Source organism: Garra rufa, chromosome 24 (assembly GCF_049309525.1).
Source record: "Garra rufa chromosome 24, GarRuf1.0, whole genome shotgun sequence".
NCBI lineage: Eukaryota > Metazoa > Chordata > Actinopteri > Cypriniformes > Cyprinidae > Garra > Garra rufa.
In genome coordinates, this window is record NC_133384.1 from 24,806,393 (window position 1) to 24,831,897 (window position 25,505).

At 38.2% G+C, this 25,505-nt stretch overlaps 1 protein-coding gene across 1 annotated transcript in view; it reads right to left on the minus strand.

Moving 5' to 3' along the window:
• Positions 1-25,505, minus strand: part of pola1 (polymerase (DNA directed), alpha 1) — a 64,122-nt gene that overhangs the window by 3,237 nt on the left and 35,380 nt on the right. Inside the window, exons 34-36 of the mRNA XM_073830499.1 lie at positions 22,622-22,753; positions 12,875-12,991; positions 9,080-9,176 (exon numbers count right to left, since the gene is read on the minus strand). Coding sequence (XP_073686600.1) covers positions 9,080-9,176; positions 12,875-12,991; positions 22,622-22,753 — 346 coding nt within the window. The remainder of the gene's footprint in view (positions 1-9,079; positions 9,177-12,874; positions 12,992-22,621; positions 22,754-25,505) is intronic.

Here is a 25,505-nt window from a genome sequence, read left to right on the forward strand (position 1 = left end):
CTGAGGATGGAGACAAAAAAAAAAAAAAAAAAAAAAAGAGTATTAAAAGTTCTAATGAAGTTCTTAGCAATGCATATTACTAATCCAAAATTAGGTTGATACATTTACGGTAGAAAATTTACAAAATATCTTCATGGAATATACTTAATATCCTAATGATTTTTGGCATTTAAAAATCAATAATGTTGACCCATACAATGTATTTTTGGCTATTGCTACAAATACACCCGTGCTACTCCAGAGTCACATATTATATCAGTAGTACATTTAATAGTAAAACTCTACTTTAAAGAACAAGTAATGTACACCAAAAAGTACTTAAAAGTACATCACCATGTGACATTTTGGTTCCAAATATATTTTAATCAGATTTTTATTTACTTCCACCTACACGCAACTACAAAAACGTGAGGCCGGCAGCAGGCAGGGCTGAAGTGGATCCATAACGAGTCAAACTGATACGAAAAGAAAAATATCAGTCATAATATCGAACTATGCTCACGGACATGTGCTTGGAGAGGTCTATCAAGTATCATTTCAAATGAAAGTCTTTGAGAATCGATAAGGAACCAGCAATCCAGGCAGTTTGAGGCTAGCGTGCTGGCGAGAGGGGCTAGGTGTCTGCAGAAGCTAATAGACTCTTCTGCCAGGGGGGCACGGGGTCATGCAATCGGGTCGATATCCAAGGTCATTTATCCCATCAGGAGGGCCTTCAATACCATAGAGACGATAGAGGAGTCACCGGCAGGCTAGCAGGACTGAATGAGAATTACAGACTGAATCAAAAGCCTTTAACAAAGACTTTTGTTAAAAGCAACTCTTCGCTTTCAGCTTCAGCCAAGACGAGCATTTACATGAATGCACCTTGAATATGTAAATGACCTCGCGCTGTTTATTAACACAAAATGCTTGAATCTGTAGCTCCAGAATAGTTGTTGAGCACCCAACTGGTGGTCTAGGACTCAATCACAGTCCATTAGCAGGTGTAGCAGAAACACAGTTACAGAGTTGCCCCATGGGGGACGAAAGGTCAGTTGTAGAAACATGAACATCAAAAAAGAGGGATAGTATTCCAAGCGCACCATCTGCAGAGCCGGTTACCATTATCGCGCGCACATTTTTATCTCTAGAAGAAGAAAGAGACGTGAAAGAAAACAGAATGCTGGCACATGGAAAAGGGAGAGGGGGACTATTTACCTGAGGAAAGAAAAAAAAAAAAGAGGGGGGCTGAAGAAAGATGATGATGCATGATCAAGGGAAAGCAATCATGTCATCATTTTTGAAAGGTGGGAGAAAATAATTTTTTTTCTCTTCCCTCTTTCTCCTCTCCTCTTCTTCATTCTTTTCCCTCAATCACTGTGTGCAGAATGTATAAAAGAAACCTAAAAGCCACAGAGGTTGTCAGAGACCTCGCGTTCCCTCCCGGCCCGGCAGGGGTCGCATTTAAAATAAATAGCATTTTTAAGAGGGAGAAAAGATGTGAAGAGATAGTGAGGGAAGACGTGAGAGAAAGAGGTGAGCAGACAGCAGAAGAAAGAGAGAGTACGGAGAAGGCGGGAGCGACAGAGGACTGCGAAGAAGATAGTCCGGAGAGAGAGAGAGAGAGTGAGAGAAGAGTGTATCAGCTTCCATGTGCTCTAACAAGGTGTAAATACAATAACAAGCATGTAATTAAGTGAGCATGATGAAGTTAATGGGGATCATACATTCCATTTGGGCTGCTTATGAATATTCTATTAGATGTTATCAGCAGCTGGAATAGCTTTTAATTTAATCATCATTCCGAGCAGAGAAAAAGTTCTTTGTGCGAGTGTAATTGCACAGAATGAATAATTGATTTGACAATCGCACCCGCGGATTTCCAGCAGCTCAAGGCAGGCAGAGCGTGGGGGAGGAGGGCTGGGGGAGGGCACGCGCGTCGTGCCCTGAAGAGGTTGCCGAGGAGCTCGCCTGCAAATTGAGCACTATCAGTACACAGATAAAGGACAATTTCTATTTTATCAATGCAGTGAAATTACATTACTGCCTGAACATAATCACACTGCCACCACTTAAGAGAGACAAGGCATAGAGGGAGAGCGAATTAGAAAGAGCAGGAGATACAGCGAGCGCCACGAAAGGAGAGAGAGAGAGAGAGAGAGAGAGCGCGGAGGAAATGGAACGGAGGGAGCGAAAGGGCTTGCCTAAAAGACGTTATGAATTGCTCTTCATGAAAAGAATGAAATCAGAGTTCAACATGATTTGGAAGTCATTGATATGGGATATCTAATTTTTCGAAACTGCAGAAAAAACTGTTTTATTATGGAAGGGACTCCTGCCGTGCATGAAATTGCCTCCACATTTAACTCAGTAGCTGCAATCAGGCGGAGGACTGTGGTTTACATGTAGATCAGACTCAGAGTCTGCATCTAAATGTCTCTCATTTCTCACACGCGTACGCGCCGATATACACAAAGAAAAAGCACCCCCACGCACGCTGCGTGCAGACACAATGCATGTGTGCGATATAATCCGCTCGCGGAGACGCTGAGAACGTCAGACAGGAGGATCATGGGAGTCAGACGGGACTTTTTGGTTCGTTTTTTACTGTCTGAAGGCCAGAGGCTGCAGTGGGTCTGTAGATGAGCATTACAGTAGAATTTGGTCTACTGTAATGATGTGAGGTGCCTTCAGGCAATATAACGTTGTCGTAATAATAACAATAATATTATATATATATATATATATATATATATATATATATATATATATATATATATATATATATATATATTTTTTTTTTTATTACGACAACGATATAGGCGATATAGCGATGTCGTAATAATATATATATAGCCTCTGGCCTTCATATATGTTTAAGGCAGTTAAATTTATTTAACTGGATAGCGTGTCAAATTTTATATAGGCATTTTGTTGGGTCTCACTTCTAAATGGCTATTCTGAATATGAGCAGAAACACAAGTGTCTGCTTAATACAAAAAAGAAAGAAAAAGTTCATAATAGCAACTCTAAAAATTCAAATCTATACAGGATGTTAAAAAAAGTAATTAATGGTTCAACAAGTATAAAATCTACAAGCAAACATACCATCAATGCTCATTTAATACTATTATTCTAAATTTTAAAATATATCTATACAGACATATCTATCAGCAAACATGCCATCAACACTTAATATTTTATATTTAACAGTGTATTATATACATATATATTTGATACTACATTTATAAGACTAAAAGCTATACAAAAAAAAAAAACTATAACTTCAAAATGTGAAATGAATTGCATTAACAAAGTAACTGAAATTAAATGGCAGGCCAACATTGCATAGACTATATAAATACATATATGGTAAGCAAACATACCCTTAACACTTATTTAATATTATATATTATTAAATAAAATTAAGTGTTAGAAATATAAAAATCTAATTATAGATTACATATACTGTAAAAATCTGATGGAAATCAGATTCTAAACAAACAAACACACACACACACACACACACACACACACACACACACACACACACACACACACACACACACACACACACACACACACACACACAACCCCTCATAAGTTTAGCATCAGTAAGACTGTTTTTTAAAGAAGTCTCTTATGCTCATCAAGGCTGCATTTATTTGATCAAAAATACAGAAAAAAACAGTAATATTGCAAAATGTTTTTACAATATGAAATAAGGTTTTTTATTTTAATAAACTTTAAAATATAATTTATTCCTGTGATGCAAAGTTGAATTTTCATCAGCTGTTACTACACTCTTTAAGTGTCACATGATCCTTCAGAAATCATTCACGGCGCCGATAGCCATGTGGTTAGCGCGGCGACATATAGCGCCTTTGCGCTCCAGGCGTCCCGTGTTCGAATCCCGACTCGAAGACCTTTCCCAATTCCGCCCCCTATCTCTCTCCCACTTTGCTTCCTGTCCTATCATAAAGGCAAAAAGAAAAAAAAATCTTAAAAAAAAAAAAAAAAAATCATTCTAATATGCTGATTTTATTATTAGAATTATTAATATTGGAAACCACTGTTCTGCCAAATATTTTTTTGGAACCTGTGATTCTTTTTTCAGGATTCTTTGAAGAATAAGTTTGGGGGAAAAAAACAGCATTAATTCAAAATATAAATCTTTTCTAACAATGTGAATCTATGCTATCACTTTTTATTAATTTAACACATCCTTTGTGAATAAAAGTATTCATTTCTTTAAAAAAAAAAGAAAAGAAAACCCTTCCATTTAAAATAAATGCTTTCTTTTTAACCTTCTATTGATCAAAGAATCTTGAAAAAATTATCATAGATTCCAAAATAAATAAATAAATAAAAGCAGCACAACTTTCCAGCACCGATAAATAAATCAGTATATTAGAATGATTTTTGAAGGATCGTGTGACACTGAAGCCTGCAGTAATGATTCTGAAAATTAAACATTACAAATATAAATAAAATTTTAATGTATACTAATATAGAAAAACATTGTTTTACATCAGCTTTAAAAAAAAAAAACATTAAAAATCTTACTGATCCCGAACCTTTGAGCAGTAGTGTATATGCAACTGCATTTAGAAGTGAGTTATAAAATACATTTTAGAATAATTGCATTAGCTATAAAGTAAAACAAAAAATAACAGATTAATTACCCAACTTTAAACATTACTGAGATGAAAACAATAATTGGATCAGCATGTTCAGTGGTTTGAATCTGGCATTGAGGGGACAGGTTACAGACAGTGATTTCCCTTGGATATAGATGCTTGAGAGAAAGCATTTTCTTTCCTTTACCTTACTCTCTGTGTGCGTGTGTAAGTGAGTGAGCAAGAGTGTGTGAGTGTGTATTTGTGTGAAGGGGGGTTGGGAGGCCAATTTCCATCAGTCTTTTCTCTCCGAAGGAATCAGGTAATCTAGTGAGGAAAAGACTGCAAATGGATAAAGCACTGACCAGCAATTTCACCATCAAGCAACAGAGGGATGAATTCACCATGGCCCTCCTTCCATCACAGCCCTGCAATGCATCCCAGCAGAGCCAAACCACAGCACCACCCCTGGCCAAGACGAGACACTGCAGGCCTTCCAAACAAACTCCATCAAGGCAGTGTGTAATTTTAACTCCTCTTCGGGCTTAACTTCCCAGACCGACCAAAAGGTTCATTCACCCCTTCTCATTGTTCAGACGCCTTCCAGCGACCACGGCCGAAGACAGCTGGAGACTTCTAACCTCCAGCCTCGGCGTCCAGCAGAAACAGCTCTCTCTTGCTCAATCTACCAGCAACGTACGTCTCCAGTTATCTAAAGCTCCACAATAACAGCGGAGCAGACAGAATAGGGGGAAGATTGGTTTTTCTATTGTGCTGCTGGTCTGGCATAATGCCCACTTTAAAAGCAATTCCTCCGTCATCAGAGACAGACAGAAAATCTGGCAGATACGACACTAAATGTCTCATGGTGTGAGGGGGAGGTGGTTGGTAAATTACGAGAAGGCGTGCGTCTATGTGTGTGTGGGAAGAGGGCAGCTAAAAGTTTTCTGAACTGTACTTTATTCCACTATCGCTCCCAAGCGTTTCCATCGCCGTCAACAGCGGCGGACCGCAGCTCAACCCTCTACCTTTGTTCACTGCGCTCTGGTAATCGGTGCAAATGCATTGAAGAAAACACACTTTGGTGGTGGAGCGTAACAAGCTTCTAGAAAGATCTACAAACACAACCTTCCAAGCCCTTGTGTGGTCTATTGTCACGTAATGATTATTTTCATTTCACCATTTGATCATCCAATGATAAGCAAACACAGTTAAGACCACCTAAAAATTAAATACAAATGTATTCACACACACACACACACACACACACACACACACACACACACACACACACACACACACACACACACACACACACACACACACACACACACACACAAAGTGGATCAAAACCTTTCATCAAAGTTGTTCTTGTCTTAGGACAACTTTGATTAACTTTTTTGATCAACTTCGAATGTTGACCACACACAGCTGCTCAAAAGTTTGGGATGAGTATGATTTTTAATGTATTTTAAATAAGTTTTTTAATGCTCATCTAGGCTGCATCAAATGGCTGCATCTTCTTTGATCAAAAATACAGAAAAAAAGTTATATTGTGAAATATTATTACCATGAAAAAACAACGTTCTTCTATTTTAACATACATTCAAAATCTAATTTATTTCCGTGATCAAAGCTGAATTTTTCAGCATCATTACTCTGGTATTCAGTGTCACATGATCCTTCAAAAATCATTCTAATATACTGATTTATTATCAGGGTTGGAAACAGTCGTGTTGCTTATTTTTTGAGAGGGTGCTCGCTGCAGAGCTCCAGCTCCCCCTCGCTGGAGGTAATGGGTGGAGATAGACACCTAACCACACCCTAACCCTACCCCTTACCCTATCCCTAACCTTAACTCCATCCATTTGCTCACTCAGAGGTGGAGCTGGACATCAAGAGAATTGGAGCTGGAGGCCATTTGGCTCTGCAGTGAGCAGTACTTGTATTTTTTGAAACCTGTGATACTTTTTCCTCAGGATTCTTTGACGAATTAAATGTAAAAAAAAAAACAGCATTTATTTAAAATAGGACTCTTTTCTAACAATACACTATTGTTCAAAAGTTTGGGGTCAGTAAATTTATTCTTTCTCTTTTTTTTTTTTTTAAAGAAATTAATACTTTTATTCACCAAGGATGTGTTAAATTAATAAAAAGTAAAATAAATTGTTAGAAAAGATTTATATTTTGAATAAAGTATGTTCTTTTTAACTTTTTTTCAGGATTCTTTGATTTGACAGGAACTGTTTCCAACATTGATAATTCTGATAATAAATCAGCATATTAGAATGATTTCTGAAGGATCATGTGACACTTAAGACTGGAGTATTATATTTTAAAAGTATGTTAAAATAAAAATCATTATTTTATATTGTAATAACATTTTGCAACATTACTGTTTATTTCTGTATTTTAAATCAAATAAATGCAACCTTGATGAGCATAAGAGACTTCTTAAAAAAAAAAAGACATTAAAACGAACTTTTTTAAAATGACTTTATATCTGACGTTTAAGTTTTTTTAATTAAATATCAATTCATGTCCCAGTCACATTCTCTTGATTAAAAATTTACATTACAAGAATAAAAATCTATACTGTATTTTACATTAACAATGTAATTAGTAGGCTATTCTATTTATGATTTTTTTTTTTTTCATGAACTGATGTTCAGTTGCTGTTTTTTTTTTTATAATAAACTTATTTCCGGATTATCAGTCGTCATCAGTCAGAGCTCTGTAAACACTGGTCACAGACATGTACAAGCCGACTGCTCACTAAAAAACCCAAAGATCATGTTTTCAGGCCATTTAAAGCTTGATTTTGACTTAAAGTGGTTATATCCAAGTGAGTTAGTCCCCCCATTAACGCCATTATATTGTTAATTTCGACTGATTTGTGACTGCAGAACGCACACAAACAAAAAAGGCAGGATTTATCGCATGAACCAATCACAGCCAAACATAACCAGTCATATCTAATCGTATCACGATGGAGGCATTGCCTCCTCTCATGTGACTTTCCCCCATACATTCTCAATTATCCCCCAAAAAACTCACTGCATGCTTTCGGAGGTCTGTTCAAACTCAAAGGGCTCAGAAAACGAGTGATTTATACACTTTTTTTATGTCATATTTTGTATGTTTCATAGATAAATAAATAGATATAGAGAGAGCTAGTTGCTGTAATGGAACAGGTGTCTAGTGTGAGACAGTACATTCAGAACCCCTATAACGGCAGAGTTACATCCCAGGGTCTAAATAAGAAACTGGACCAGGTAAAAGGAAGTACAAGACATGCAGCCCTGTAATTTCACCCCTAGACCCCTGTAAGCCCTGCGGTCTATAATACAGTAATGTGTAGTATTATAGTGAGAGGGGAGATAACCCTTTCAAGGCTATACTTTCAAAGCCGTGTGTGATGTCCTCTACTAATCCCACAATATACACGTGTACATGGCGGAGCTACACGTATATACGACACGATGACAAAGAAAAAAATCCCTTTATCTGATGTGTGTAAATGTAACAAGAAAGTGAAAAAGTCTAAATAATAAATGGAACAATTGCAAAGGAAAAAAAAGAGAGGAGGAGGGGGACGGGAGGAGTAACGTCACCTCTCATTCCGCCTGGTGAAAATCAGGGCTAGAGGGTTAAAATCACTCCTTCAGGAATTAGAGCCCCGGCTGCAGTGATGGGCAGTGTGGCTGACAGAACGGCGCAGATTGGCCACAATTACTCGCAGAAACAACAGTCGGGAAAAAGTAAAGAAATAAAATTCCCCGGAGAAGCCAAGTCTATAATCATGTTAGGCCCCCGCCCCCCGATACACTCTCCCCTCGGCCTGCTCCACGTTCTGAGTGGTCATCTATTGATTACACATTATATTTATCTACGGCTCTCGCACCCAGCTCGGAACCTCATCGGCACATGTAAAAATAAATAAATAAATGTATAAGTCTATTCCAAGAGGTCCTTTTTAATCAAGTGACATCAATCAAAAAGGATTGTGGGTAAGTAGCCACGGCTCGGCTAGCGGCGGCCGTGAGCGGTCTGGATCCTCCAACGACCCGCTGAAAACATATGCTCCATGTCCCATTATTTATGAAGGGCTATCCTTTAGCCTTCTCTCCAATTACTCGCCCTATCATTTTCCAAAATCTAAAAACTGTTTTCAATCAACATAGCCAGCGCTATTACCGAGGGCCTACGGGATGAGAGGAGGCTCTCTCTCACTCACTCCCCTCTTCCTTCCAACTGATTGGACCGCTTTGCATTCCGCACCGCGCCGTTCCGTGATTGAATCCGTCGCCTGAATTACGGCTGTCGACTCGAGGAGCTGAGGATTCTTAACCCAACCTAGTGGCCGCCTCCAGCCGCTGTGAGGTGTGTGCGCGTAAGCGCGTGTAGACTCGGAAAAAAGTGCTATACGAGCAATGTTTGCGAGCAAATTTCCAGGATAATTAGCAAAAAAAGTGTCTTACCTCTATCGTCTCCTGACAGGACCTTGCTGAAGGCGTATTCCCAGTCGAAGATGTATCTGTAGAAGCTCAGTTGGTTGTAGAGGGCTTTCTCTGAATACTAGAATGAGAAAGAAAAAGAGAAAACAGATTAAACCAGATATTTCAACTTATAGGGTGATGAGACAAACTCTCAGGTTACGCTTCTGGGAAAATAAACAAGGTAAAAAAGACAGGTTAACAAAATTTGTCTGAAGCTGGTCAAAAAAACAGGCTAAATGAAGGCCAAAACCAATGCGTTTCACCACTTGGTTTCAGACAAAATGCATTATTACAGGTATAAACATGGGAAATTTTACTGCATTCAGCCATTTCTCTGGTTCTTAAATGATTTCTTGTCACAAACCAAACAATGCAACAATAAAATAAGTGTACCAACATTGGAAAAACAGACTAAATTGAGGTTTGAAAATTGAGAAAAGAAAAGAAAATTCATATGATAAAAGATGAGCACATTCAATTGCACAGTTTTCACTGTGGCACCAAATTTGTTATATCTATTTTGGTATTTTGCTATTTTGGTGGGAACCTTAGTAGTTTAAAAACACTATGTACTGTATCAGTGCTAGATCTTTTCAAAGAAAAATTTAAGACCTGCTCATTATAAAAAGTAAAACTATTACTTTAACATTCAACGCTCTTTACCAATTCTTTAGTGACACCGTGGTTGCTGATTATTCCTTTGTATATTCAATATAACTAAAAAAAGCAAAGGGAAAAACCAATTAGCTAAAATCATACTGATGTAGTTTAGCACTACGTGTTATTGTCCCGGAGAAAATGAAAGGCTGAAGCGTAATGAGATTGGTGCGGCTCAATCAGGGAAAGCTGGAGAATCACCTGTGTTAATTACAGCTGCGGAGACAGGTAGTGTTTGTCATATATTCTCCACTGTCACAGACAAAGACAAACACACGCGCTCAGTCAAACCCAGAGTTTGGAGTCACAGAACCTGCGAAACTGTCTGATTGGCCGAAAACAGGCAGTGTACTCCCCACCTTCTCTCCTGACAAAAGCAGGAAACGGTGTTTGGTTTGTAAATTCGGCTGTAATTACCGTTAGCCATGTGTCTAACTGCCAGAGGCGCACAGGTCGAGCGAGAAAATAAAAGAGAACGAGGAGGGAGAGAAAGAGAGAGAGAGAGAGAGAGACGTTCAGCTCTGAAATTACCTCTTTCATAATAGTTTGTTTTGATAAGGCAGCGTGTGTGGATCTGATGAACAACTGTTGCTGTCAATTTGATTAGCCATTATACTTTTATGTTAATTGCTGTTATTGGGTCACAGTCTTTCTGTGTCACCATAGAATCAGAGCGATGTGGGTGCCGGAGGAGTTTAGCAAGGGCTCTCTCCTCAGCACAACGGCTTTTAATTGCCCTCTACAGCTTCCGATGAGCCCAGCAGCTGTTGACCCATAATGCACTCGCTGGTCAACAGCCGTGCCTGTCGATTCAGCAATGCGGCCATAATGGAGCGCCGCGTCGCCATGTGCGAGAGAAGGAGATCGTGAACTACAAACGCAGTCCAAGAAATAAGTGGACGGACACGCGAGGCAGGGCCAGGACGAGCTTCACAGCTGTGCTGACAGGTGTCAAAAGGGGCGTGACCAAGGCCCCGTCAAACGTTATTGAATTTAAACCCCCCCCACCCCGCAAACAGAGGCCCCTCCCTTATGCAGCTTTGCTCGGCTCAATGCTTTGTTCCTGTACTGACACCATTTCAATTTTCTCCACAAATCTGCAGCATTTTCGGCCCGAGTGACTGAGGAGCAAACCAGCTGTGAAATTGCCTCTCTCCTGAGACCCCCGCCTCATCCGCCGCCCCCCTCCTTGATAGAGACGTGGCAGCCAGTGCTGTACCACCGAACCTTTGGTACAGCCCAAACGCAGCCTGCCGGAAGAGCTGGATGGAGGGGAAAAGATAAAGTGTCAAGCGTGAGGCCTTATAGGGGTGTAAAAATAAAGCAGTCGCCGGCCAAACTTACGATGCAGATCACTTAAAGACTCCTTACGGTCACGGTGCTTATATGTAAAGGATGTATAATATCCCCTTTGAGCCGAGAAGCAGAGAAAATGGCTACTCTTTCAATTCGCATAGATCTGTGCAGCTGCAAAAGAGAGGACTGGGGAAAAAAAAAAGAAAAATCTCCAAACAGTTTTAATGAGGCTTAACAAAAAAAAAAAAAAAAAAGAAAACGTTCCAATCTGAGTTAATTTTAACGGGCTGAGCTGGAAAAGGAAGGCGATCGGCATCACAAGGTTTCATAACGAGTCAATATATGTAAATCTTTACAAGGCAAACACAGTGGGAAACAAAGACATTTAACTGAAGCGCCAGTTGATGTCTCCACTTTTTGTGCACATAATTTCTCCCCATTGAAAGGTATAATTGCCTGCTATTTGAAGATATTCATGCTCAATTTTTGAAATTAATTTCAATTGGGGGGAAATGTAGAAATGTCAGCTCCCGTGAAAGGGATTTGATTTCAATTATCCTTGCTCAAAGGACTGTGATTTCCAAATACACTTAAGCAAAATTATGACAAGAATTTTTGTTCCCAGAAATTCAGTGTTTAAAGAGCGATTAGACGATAAATGGACTGGCTTTGAATTGAAGTGAATGCGCCGGTTACCATCTGAAAGGCACTCAATTATCCCTGATTGCTCCTGTTATAATGTATCAAATAGAGATACCTGCTATTGCTGTAATTTGTGTGAAAATTAACATGCTGCAATTTCCACTAGAGGGAAAAAAAGGAAGCCCTAATGGGTGCCTGAACGTACATCAATAAAATGGAGAGGGAGCGAGAGAGAGAGAGACAGCGGGTGGGGGTGGTTGGAGAGATCTACGAGCGAGGGAAAGCAGCTGAAAAAGAAAAACGGAGAGAGAGAGAGAGAGAGAGAGAGAGAGAGAGAGAGAGAGAGAGAGTGAGTGAGAGAGAGCCAGTGTAAAGAAAACGAGAAAGAGAGAGAGGGAAAAAATTTAATTTACTGAAAATATTACAAATTGCACCTGTGTACAACTCCTTCAAATTACCGGCCAATCAGCCGAGGGTGCCTATTACGCTTCCATTTAATCTGGATACAATGGTAGTCAATGTCTCTGTGTCCGTGGAGACACCAGAGGAGACGCATTGCTGTCAGCCGAGCTGTAAAGCCCAGAACGACAGAGGGACGGTAGAGGGGTGAGGAAGTTAATGTTTTATTCAGCCGGCAGTTTAAACTGCCATCTCACCAAGCAGAGCGGAGGACAGCTAAGTGGCTATGGTGACAAGAGAAATTGTCCTTTTGGGTTTCAACCTGTCGCCACAGAACTAGACGCAGAAATAAAGCACGAGGAGGAACCAGGAATTGATGGGGGGAGATGTGTTGGGACTGGACAAAAATGATAAAGAAGACAGACAGGGACAAAGACAAGACACTAATTTTTGGAAGGGACGTCCCTCACTGTGTCTCTAAACTGGGCGCAAGATGCTCAAAGTGATCGCGGGATGAAGTAAGAGTGAAACACCCCACATACACGTTTCCAAGCTGGAGGCCGGTTCTTCTTATCAGAGGAAGCTTGTTAGGCCAGGAAGCAAATCCACACTGTGTCATACGGGTCAGACAGATCCGGTAATATATAATGGTTACAAACACAAGTGATGGATGGTAAAGGGAAAAGGCCTGGGCCGAGGCGTGGAGAACTTTCACAGGCTCCACAGCACCACCATCTGGACAAAGTGACTGTTTCTGTAAACAAAAGAGAAAGTGTGCACTACCTCAGGCCTCAGTGTGGATCTGAGACAGGCTGGACAGATCGGTCCGGATCTCGAGAAGGCGATCGGAAGCCGGCGGGTTCGGTTCCGGCAGGCCTGATCCTCGCACAGCAGCCAACCCTGTGTAAAGAGGGAGAGAGAAAGAAATCAAGATTCAAAAAGCTGATCGGCAGGGATGCACGTGTCCCTAACGTGGCTGCTGCGGCCCCCAGGAGACGGGTCGCTGGTGCTTTTGCCTGTGGTGGGGCCGTGTGAGGCCTCAGCCTGCAGCAGATGCAGCTGCCCCCTGCTGACACTGCCTTCCCTGCCCCTGTTATTACAGCGGGGGCCAGGGGGTAATGTGGGTAATGCCCTGCTAATGACGGAGCACTAAATAAACCCCTAGTATCAGAGGAGCACCTGTCCCTGAAGCATTACCACCACCTACCCTACTATAGACTGGAGGAGGCTGAAAAAGAGAGAGAAAGGGGGAGATGGAAATAGAGACAGGAAAATAGGGTCTGATAAAAGACAGTAAAAAAGAGAATATTTTAGATATAAAAACTAAAAATTCAACATTAGTGTTCAAAAGTTTTTTTTTTGTGTTGAAATAATACTTTTATTCAGAGCGGACAAATTAAAGACATTTATAATGTTACAAAGACTTCCATTTCAAATAAATGCTGTTCTTTTAAACTTTCTATTTATTAAAGAACCCTAAAAAAACAGTTTTTAAAAGAATATTACGCAGCACGACTGTTTTCATCTTTAAGAAATGTTTCTTAAGCACCAAATCAGCATATTACAATGATTTCTGAAGGATCATGTGACACTAGAAGACTAGAGTAAGGGCTCCTGAAAATCAGTTTTATCAGAATAAATAACATTTTAAAAGATATTAAAATGGAAAAAAAAAAATGGTTTAAAACTCCAATATTTCACAATATTACTGTTTCTAAAGTTGTGCTGTATTTTTGTTCAAATAACTGCATATCTAACTGCATAAAATAGCTATAATCTATCCATCCATTAATCTCCTTTATTTACAAGGACATTAGAGAAATTACAGAAAATTATATGAAGAACATGGAACAAGAAAATGTTGCAAGCCAGAATTGAACCTATATGAGCCACATGATCACCATGACTCTATTTCACATTATTACTCTGTGTGAATTATTGGTGCAGACACACTTTTCCATTTACTACACACATACCGAAGTGCATGTGTATATAATATCGCCATATCATATACAAACAGAAACTTCAACTTCCTTACAGTAACCTGTCAAAATAAAAGTTCGGTTTAACTTGAAGAAACTGTGCCAGAAATATGACTTAATGTAATGATAGAATTAGAATTATAAAATTATTATAAAAACAGTTTTAAAAAATTTTTAGAAGAAAAAATAATACAATTTAAAAAAATTAAATGATTAAAATCAATTAATTAGAGATGCTTTTGATTAATAAACTTGAAAACCATTCAAATCTAGAAAATTAATGGAAAACAGAATTAGGTAAATACATACATCATACTACTAAAACTAATTTCAGAATAAAATAAAATTGATTTCATATGGCCTTAAAAACTTAATTTTTGTTACATTTTTAATAAATTGCTGTTAAATTGTAAAAGTTTTAATTATTCATTTATTTTTAGATCTCAGTAGACATGACTTTTGATTAATAAAATGTGATTTAATTATTAAAACAGTCTAGGGAAAAAAAAAGAAGGGAATCCAGAAAAATTTAAACGGAACAAAACTGAATTTTGAAAAAAAAAAAAAAATTACCTAAATTAACTTTTCCTTTCTAGATCGTGCAGGATACTGAGTAATGTGAACCAATATCTATGATTTTTTTTGTGTGCAAACTCAATTAAGGTCTGGTATAATTCTGGTATTGAATGCCTATTTTATGCTGCAATTAATTCCTGATGGATAAAATCAAGTTTGCCCAAGTTTCATTAAAAAATATGGCACATAAATGTAAAGTGGTTTAATTTGTTTCCATTTCCTGATCTACGATCATCTGTGGATAATCTGATCAGCTTATCTCTCCTGTTGAATCCAAAAATGAGTCTTGTCATCCCACCTGTGCGGCCTACACGGGTTATTGTTCAGACTTCAACGGCATTATCGGAATCAACGGCTTGTTTTAATTTCTCAATTAATCTCATCTGGATGGCATTTTGTGCGGATGTTATTTGGGTAATTAGCAGTAAGCCCAGGGGCTGAGGGAAACCCAGAGTGTGTAATTGAATCCGAACATATGTGAGCTGTTTGGCTTTCATTTTGAAGGGAGCGCCGGTGTTATCACCCCTCTGTTTGCCTTAACAGATCTTTTGTGCCTCTGGAGGCCCAAGACTAAACCAACAGTTCAGTTCCCATGGGCTTAGCAAAAGACTGCGTCTACAGGAACACACAAGTATGTCATTGTTTTCAAACACAAAATTCAGCAGCGACGGCCATTAGAGACTTTGTCCTATGTACAGTGGCCATTTCACCTGTTTGCTGACCCACATTTCTTCATTCTGAATTAATGACCCTCAAAGAGGTCTGTGCAGACTTCTGAAGGCTTTTATCCTCCTCCCTTGGGCACAAGAATATTTCCTTCTCTAGAAATGTATGCCTGCCCTGCTCACCTGTAAATCCTAAACACATTTGAAAAATCGTCTAAGAACATTTCAGAGGAAACATTCACTCTCTATAAACTAGAAACTCCACGCCCAGACAAAACACTCTAAACCAGGTGACAAAAACACAACCTGCTTATTTTATAGGCAGACTCCTTTCGCATCTTTTATTGTAACTAAGAAACAGAGGATGGGAAGAAAAAAAAGAAGAAAATCAGGGAGCAAAAGAGAGAAAAAACATCTAATTGAAACACTAAGAGCTCGCTCTGTGAGAGAGAGAGGCAGGATAAAGCTTCATAATTGCATAATTATACCAGTCGATACCTGACACTGCGAATACAGCCACTTCTGCAGCCGTCAAATGAGTTCCACATAATTTAACCAAACACTGGGCAAAGACTGGGGCCCACAGATCAGTGCAAGCTACCGGAAAAACGTTCTCGCTCTCCTCCTTTCTTTCTCGCTTTCTCCATTTCACAATTTCGCTGTCGCAGCCATACCTGCGGGTCTTTTTCTACACCCAGAGTATTTCGGTTCACCTCTGACTACAATCAGAACTTCGCACTTAAGGTTTCATATCTGTGTCAGCTTTGTAAGGAGATGTGTGCTTTCTTAACCATTTTGAATGAGAAAGACAACTTGTGCTCTCTCTCTTCAACACCTGATGTGGGAAAGCAAACAACATTTTTACAGTTACGTTGATAGGGTGGTTACTAGGGAGTTGCTATGCAGCTCCAACGGCGTTCTAAAAGGTCACTGGTACATTGCCATGTGGTTGCTAGATTACGGTGAACCATTACTAGGCCGTTGCTTACCAGCTCTGCCCCAGGTCTCTATGATATAACGGTCCACAGGGCTGTACAATTAATCAAAATAACGAAAATCGCATCATGCCTTAGTGTAATTAACAAAAAGCGAAAGCTGTGTTTTAATTAAATATTTGCACTTTGTGTTTCAGAGGTTAGTTCAACATGTTCTTTTATACAAAGACATGAGGAGCTCAGCAAATCCATTTTTTTAGTGTTTCAGAGCGGCTTGGTTATTTTTCTCAAACTTGTAATGAGAAGTGCCTATAAACCGAAATGAAGTCTATAAGGGGTCTCTGTGGTTTTCTACCACAACAGAAGTTTGGTTTTAACAATTAAAATGAAGAAATTAAGACAGTCATAAATATTAGCACTGTCATTTTATAGCTGTACTGTAAAATACTATTAATATATTTTTTATATTAATATTATATATACACAATAGTAATATTTCACATTTATTTGATATTTTATAAAAAAAAAAACAGAATTCATAATAAAAAACATACCATTAACAATAAGCTATATAGGACATTTAAAAGTGAATACTTTTAATACTTACTAATATTTTATTTTTTTTAGTAAAGTAATATTTCTTATTTTGTTTAACATTATTTCATTATAACATTATTATTTATTTTTGACGCTATGTCAACAGTAAAGCTAAGGTGAAAAATAATAATAAATAAAAATCATACAATTAACAAAAAGCTATATAGGAAATTTAGGGTTAATACTCTTACTAATATTTTTATATCAATATATTATTTTCCTTAGATTTTAAGTGAAATATTAAAATAATATTTCTTATTTTGTTTAATATTTATTTAATAATTATTATTTAACGCCATGTTATCAGTAAGGCTGTCTTCATGACGAAAATAGAAAAAATAATAAAAATACAATTAAGAAGCTATATACGAAATTTAAAATGAATACATTAATACTTACTAATATTTTTATATTAATATTTTCTTAGCTTTTTATTGAAATATTAAAATAATATTTCTTATTTTGTTTAACATTATTTAATAATTATAATAATAATATTATTATTTATTTTTTGTGTTATCTTAATGTTGAAAACTGAATAAATAATAAAAATCATACAAAATTAAAAACTTAAAATACTAGACAAAAAAATATATAAAATGCATTCAGGCGATACTTTTTAAATATTTAATAATAATAATAATAATAATAATAATAATAATAATAATAAATATAATTGTTGTTGTTGTTAACCAAAAAGTTATTTTTAGAAAAATAAAAATAAAATAAAAAACAAATAAAATTACAATTTCAAAATAATTTTGCCCTAACAATACCTAGATATGGCAAATGCAAGCCTTCTTTTCTCGTTTAAATGCAAAAACCAAAAGTAAAAAGTATGTAAAACTAAAGCGCTCTATCAAAGAGTACACAAACCGCACAATTTGACTTATTCCCATCTACGGCTTAAACCACGCTTGATGAATTGCACGCTGAAGAAACAGCAAGCACTGCTAAATGAAGGAATTTTGCCCTCCAAACACCCATAAATCCACCAGCCCCACCAAACACGCACACAACCCCTCTCCGATGCCCTTAATCCAGAGCTGCCCCTTTTAGTCAAGAAAAAAGCTGCGATTACAGGCGGCTTGGTGCAAAAAAGCCCCCAAGACAACAGCCTCTCACAGGCTTTGTGCCTTGGTAATCAACAGCTGTACATTCACACAGCGGCTGCGGAGCCCGAGAGCGGCTGAATGGACGCAAATGCGTCCACTTTGTACATCTCTGCTTTAATCAAGCCTTTTCTATTCAGCAATCTGACCTTTTGTTCAAAACAGGATTATCACCTTTTTTTATTTATTTATTTCGGTCCCCCCCCCACCCCCCACCCCCCAACCCCCCAACCACAACCACCACCGCCACCATCACATCCCCAAGCCAGTTACCAAGGGCGAAGCACATGACGAACGTAATTGCAATAATTTGTTAAACGCCATGGCAACCCACATTAGAATGGGGTAAATACGGGGGGTGCCACTTCGTGCCACGCTCTCATTTTGCAGAAGACTCTAGGAGTCAGAACGGATGACAAGGAAGGAGAGAAGTGGGGGGGGGGGGTGATGAAAGGGGGAAGGGAGGGGAGACGAGAGGAAAGCATATTTGCTTTGTCTCTAAAGGGTGGTTTTATTGGTAATGGTGGTGGGCTGAAGGTGGAGGTGGCAGTGATTTCTTTCATGATTAATGCCTCGCCGGTGTTCCGTAGGAAACTCAACAAACACCGCTGACTTCCAATCTGTAACCATGTAAGCTGCGAGTCCTCCCTCACGCAGGCAGGCTTTCTCCCTCTATCACTGCGAACAAACAACTCTATTTGAGCTCTCCCCTCAGCTGAAAGGAATCCTTAATTACACAATATCAGCCTCTTCATTGCTCCTAGTGTGGGAGGGGACGGCTGAGCTGTGTCCACTGAAGCCGGGCCTGAGCGAGGAGGGGGGCTGCATTCACTACCAGCAGCTGTTTCACACATACTGACAAAAGAGCCTACAGGCACCGTCCCAGCGAGGGAGGTGGCTACATTCAGGCCGCTAATTGATTTTTCTCCACGGCACTGTGGGAGAATATACCCCCATAACTTTCAAGTCGGATTCGAGTTTCCGGCATTCCAGAACGTCCCAGGTTCGCTCGTCCCGACTGGACGCGGAGTGCAGTGATTATGGCTGTCCATCAAAACACTCAGCTGGGAAATTAGATACACAGACGTATGCACGCTCTTAACGTAGGCCCAATATCTACACGCTTGTCACATGGCCAGGGCCGCAAAGATGCTGCGAGTGCGCACAAAATTAAACCCATTTGTGACGCAGCGGGAGGGGGGCGGTAGCTGTTTGGAGCGACGCTCAAAGGCGAAAGACCGCATCTGAAATTCAAGAAAGACAGGAAATAAACAAACAGCATGAGGAAGGTGAGCTCAAATTAACCCAGGTTAGGTGCTCACGGAGTGGTCGGGTGGTGAAATGCGAATGTAGCAACGATTACTGCCATCTGATCATTTAAGAGCAACTCATTAGGCAGGCAGCTAATTAAAGTAGCGGATGAAGCTCCGTGGACAATAAACATCATGTGTACCTGTAGAGTCACTGTATAAAACACATTTGAAAGGCAGCACATGATAAACAGAGCTTCAGCCTAAGCATATGCAAATAAACTTTTTTTTTTTTGTCTTTTACAGAATGTAAGTTTAATGAAGTTTGACCTGTTAAAGGAGTAGTTCAGTTTCAGAACAAAAATTTACAGATAATGTACTCACTTCCTTGTGATCCAAGATGTTAATGTCTTTCTTTCTTCAGTCTTAAGAAAATTGTTTTTTTGAGTAAAACGTTTCAGGATTTCTCTCCATATAATGGACTTCTATGGTGCCCCCGAGTTTGAACTTCCAAAATGCAGCTTCAAAGGGCTCTAAATGATCACAGCCGAGGAAAGGATGGGTTATTTTCTAAAAAAAAAAAAAACTTTAAAAAAAAATTACAATTTATTTACTTTTTAACCTCAAATGCTCATCTTGTCTAGCTCGGCAAATCGAGTGTTTGAGATTAAAAAGTATATACGTTGTAAATGTTTTTAGAAAATAACCGATCGTTTCGATAGATTCTTTTTTCTTGGCTGGGATCATTTAGAGCCCTTTGAAGCTGCATTTAAACTGCATTTTGGAAGTTCAAACTCGGGGCCACCATAGAAGTCCATTATATGGAGAAAAATCCTGAAATGTTTTCCTCAAAAAACACAATTTCTTTACAACTGAAGAAAGAAAGACATGAATATCTTGGATGACAAAGGGGGTAAGTAAATTATCTGTAAATTTTTGTTCTGAAAGTGACCTACTATTTTTTTTTTTTTAATTTGTAGTGTTGTGGGAAACAGGAGAAATTGGTTTAACATTTGAAATTAGTTATTAGAGGTACATTAGAGGTAGAGGTACAAAAGTATTGGGACACCCCATTCTAATGAACAGGTTTGACTACTTTACAAATCTTAATATTTAAGCATATGATGATATTCTAGGGAATTGTGTGCTTCTGATTTTAAAGCAACAATTTGGACAGGACCATTTTCTATTCTAACATGACAATGCCTCTGTGTATAAGGCAAGATTAAAAAATAAATGATTGATTCAATCAGTGTGAAAGAACTTGACAGCTGAACACCTCTGGTGTGACATTAAATGCAGACCTTGAGCCAAAAACTCATCACCAAACACCAATGACTTGTAGATATGGGTACAGTCATTTTAGACACTTCCAAAACTGTTGCAACAAAGATGGGAATATAATTTTTAAATACATGAATCATGTTTCCATCTTTGTTGCCAAAGTTTCAGAAGTGCCTAATGGGGGTGTCAAATTACTTTTGTCCATATAGAGCATGTACAAGTTTACAAGTCATTGGTGTTTGGTGTTGAGTTTTTGGCCCAAGATCTGCATTTAAAGTCACACCAGAGGTGTGATTAGGACTCAGCTTTATGCAGACCAGTCACGTTCTTCCACACTGACTGAATCAATTTCTTTTTGAACTCTGCCTTATACACATTGTCACGTTAGAATAGAAAAGGGTCCTGTCCAAACTGTTGCTTTAAAATCAGAAGCACACAATTCCCTAGAATTTCACTACATGTTTAAACATTAAGATTTGTACTCAAGTAGTCAAACCTGTTCAGCAGAATGGGGTGTCCCAATACTTTTGGCAATACAATGTATGTTGGCAATCATTTTTAGTATCGGGTCTACGGATTTTGATTGGCAGCATTGTAATGTGGTATAATGCAGTTAAATTTATTCTGAAACTCATAATTGGTCATAAAAAACATATAATATATAAACATACATACTTATGTTTTTGCAGTGTTGAGTAAGATATCACAGATGTCTGTTGACTGCCTAAACACAATTTTAATCAGAAACCACTTACTGCTCAAAACACCAGAGTTTGGTTCAGTGTAGACTTCTGCAAGCTCACGAACCCTCATAAGAAAAAGTGTAGACATGATGTAAATAAGAGATTCAATGTGCAGTGTAGAGAGCTTTGTGGATTATAATGGAACTTTGCGAGACTGCAAAGAAAATAAGGTGAGTGACTTTTAATGATTAAGCAAATTTGCAAATGTGATAGATCTTACAACAGTTCAATAAACAAGTTAATATTAGGTAACTTACACTGTTTGACTACAACAGTATTGACTGATTTTGCTCTATTTAGTCAACAAGAATAGTTTCAAACAAAACCACAGCTGAGCTGCTGCCCATCTCCATTCAAACACAGTAGTGTTTCGTTTATGAATGAACGTGCGTTTTTTTAAAACTAATCTAGCAAGTCAATGATTCAATTACCCATTCATAAAGACAGTCACTTGCATTATTCCTAAATTAATCAGCCATTCGAATTAAACAATTGAATGAATGATTCAGTGATGAACATCAGTGACTTGCTGCCAGCTACTTTCATTTTTAATCCAGTGATTTAAATCACTTAATATTTCTATATTCAAAATTTTAGATTTAAAACGATCTCAACATGAATATATGAATTTAACTGCAATCATGCCACCTCTGAGCTTCATTAAATTTCTGTAAATATACCTACATGCCACTTTTGTGTCCTTCTGTGTACTTTAATTTGAAATTTGGAAAAACCCTAATCAATATAAATTTTAGAAATGAACCAAAAAGACAACATACTTTTAATAAAGTTCAAAAAAAAAAAAAAAAAAAAAAAAAATGCCATTACGTTACCAAAAAAACCCATGTAAATCACTTTAAGGAGTCAAATATCACCTGGTAATGAGAAAGCTAATTTTTGCTATTGATCAGAAAGTCGTTCATTGTTTGTTCATGTTAATTTACAGTGCATTAACTAATGTTAACAAACACAACTTGTGATTTTAATATTGCTTTAGTAAATGTTAAAATTTACAAACTAAGATTAATAAATGCTGTAGAAGTATTGTTCAATCTTAGTTCATGTTGACTAATCTAGTTTACTAATGCACCTTATTGTAAAGTGTTACCAGTTTATTTTTAAGAAGTAATAAAGCGTGATACTACTATATTTAAAAATAAAGTTTTAAGGAGTATTAAAATTAATTGTGCATGAACAGCCGTCAGCCATGTTGGTACGCAAATGAGCTGTTTGAACTTATTTACCCAGTGAACATCTTACTTATGAGCACCACTGTGTGTGTGTGTGTGTGTGCGCTCATTATGCAACACGTTATCCACTACACCTGCAGTGGCCAATCTGGCACACATAGGTGGTGCATTACGAGAAGCATGTATTCATACTCACACTGTAGTATCTCCTGATGTGGCGGCGAATGTCCAGTTGCAGTTTGTTGCTAATGTGGAAAGTATGCTCAATCGGGCTGCCCCGACAGGGGATATGGCAGCAATTCTTCAGGCTGGGCTGTAAGGTGCTCCCCTGGAAACAAATACATTTACATTTGATCACACAACCCCACACACACAAAAAACAACATAATCAGGGTATTTATCCTGTTGACTGGCATTGCCCAAAGAAGCTTTTAAAGGCTATTAGACCCAACCTATTAGACATTCAAACATACTAAAAATATAATGTCAGTGCCCTCAGACACAGGCTCCAGGGTATCCAAGTTGGGAAAAGAAACATACATGAGCAAAAACGGCACTGCATTAAGCTTTCAGCTGTGTATCTGGGTGACAGCAAGTAACAAATGCCATACTGCGCAGATGATTTGCAATCTTTGCAAGCTTTTCTACATCTAAAAGGCCCTAGACCTCCTATTGAGAAACAGTGGCAACAATTGTAGTTAAACAGTGGATAAAAACTACTGTAGCCTGATATCCCTTCAATCTAACCTCACATGGGCACTAGCAGAGCTGTTTATGGCTCTCATTATGCCTCCAATAAGCTGAAGGAGTGAGTATGTGTGTGTGTGGCTAATGCGTCAGCACACTTGCTGGAGCTCACCGTCTCACACAAACACATCACTCTTGCTTTTATGGTACGGCGGTGGTGAAGCGCCGTTCAATTCACTCTCCGGTAGTCGCTGCAAGCCATTAGCGTTTTTATGATCTTTACATCTCTCACTGAGCGCCACTTTAAGGGGGAACCATGTGTCTATGCAAATACCGTCTCTAGCATCGTTTGTTTGCATTCCTGTTGTCCTCCTCCCTCTCTCCACAGTCGGCTCTGATAAGAGAACGATCTGCAGTGACTGTGAGTCAAGGCTGCTCTTTCAAGCCTTCCTTTCATCCGTGTACTCCCTTTAACCAGAGCTCCACTATAATCCTGTTCTCCTAATTATGAGATATCTTATCGGGAGTATATGTAACAAGGCTGTTTATTCATCAACATAACATACACGTGGTACCACGTGCTTTACAGTGTATACTGGATGTGGACATTTGTAAAACGCCAATGGAGCATAGTCAGGGTAGACTAGGGCTGTCACTAATGCTTATATTAATATTTAATAATCCAGTAATCAGGCGATTATTCTGATGATTAATCGAGTAATCAGACAATTATAATTACTTTTTTGTGGTAATTAAAGTAAACCTAAGTGAAAAATAGTATCGGAAATGCAACAATTCTTCTTCACTGCTTAGAATGCAAACACAGGAAGTTTTGCTGTGTTGCTACAAGCAACCACTGTTTAGAGCAGTAAACATGAAATACAAACGTGCTAGCAGTATGTCCGCTGTTTGGCAGTATTTCGGACTGGACCAAGCAGCCAGTAAAATGGCGACATGTCTCATATGTAGGGCCCTATGATTTCAGAGAAGCGGAAAACACAGAATTCAGTCATAAAAACGGAATTTACAGTTTAACGTGGAATGTCATGGAATTTGTCAGTTTGGATGAATTAATCAAAAGTAGGTCATTACACTTAAATCAAATCATGATATGGACTAATATTTGTAAATATTAAGCCGCAAAACGACTATTTAAATATCAATTCTGCGTGTCTGTTAATAAATGGCGTAGACACGCGGTTTTGTTTACTACTTGTACTGAAGCACGCATGACACTTGCGGTAATAGTACAGGGTTCTAGACTGCGATCATCGCGTTGTTTAACTCATAAGCGCTGCCATTTCTGTTGCATATGAGAAACATCAAACAGCAAACGAAATGAAAGCAAAACTAAACGTGCTTCATTTGAGCTGCATTATACATATTTAACAGCAATGAGGCAATAATAATAATGAGTTCAAATTATGACAAATGCCTGAAGAGGGTGCCAATGGCCTGATGATTGTTTTTACACTTTACTGTGAGATCTAATCCTTGTTTAATATTGACTAAACAACATTTAATTCCAATGTCCACCTAATTTTTAATATTTGTCCATTTTTTATGACATGCATGCTATAGCCCCTTTAATTTCTTGAATATGCGAACATCAAAACGTGTAAACTCTCTCGTTAAACTCTTATTTTTAGGTGCATTATTAGATGCATTTACTGTGAATGGAGCCATTCTGAAATGCACATACGTAACATACACGCATGTACATAATTAAAGAGCATGTATTAAACCTGCATCGCATATATTTACTTAACTGAATCATAGCATTTATGAATACGGTATATAGCATTATGCTTTATGGTTTTCTCATGGATTCTCGTCCCGTGAAATGTGCCACGTCAACATTGGCGAAACACAAATCGAGAACTTTTTTCAAATTGAGTACTATATTTGAATCTAGTAATCGAGACGTGCCTTAGGGTAGGCACCTTACTGAATTTGAAAACAAGGCTGTGCGATATGCAAGTTTAGTAGTATTGTCTGTTCATGGGCTTCAGTATTTCCTGATCTGTTATAAAAAAGTGCTGCTCTTTCAAAGATGAATCTGCAGCACTATAGAATATTATTTATAATCAGGCATACAGGGCTGCCTAATTTCTGAGCAAACTACTCAGTTTCTTAAAAGGGAAATCTGGGTATTAAGACTTTCTCTTACTGAAATGTTTTATAAAGCCCATGAAAGATTTACATTATTTAAAATCCACATCGTTTTATACATATTTTATATGGGGGGCACCATTATTACGTTGATGTGAAATGGTTGCACTCTGTGAGCTACTGGTGCTATTTTTACCACAACACAACTCGGAAAATAAAATACTGATACGATGACCACCACTACTGAAAAGGCTTACAGGTGGTGATGGATATAACCGTAG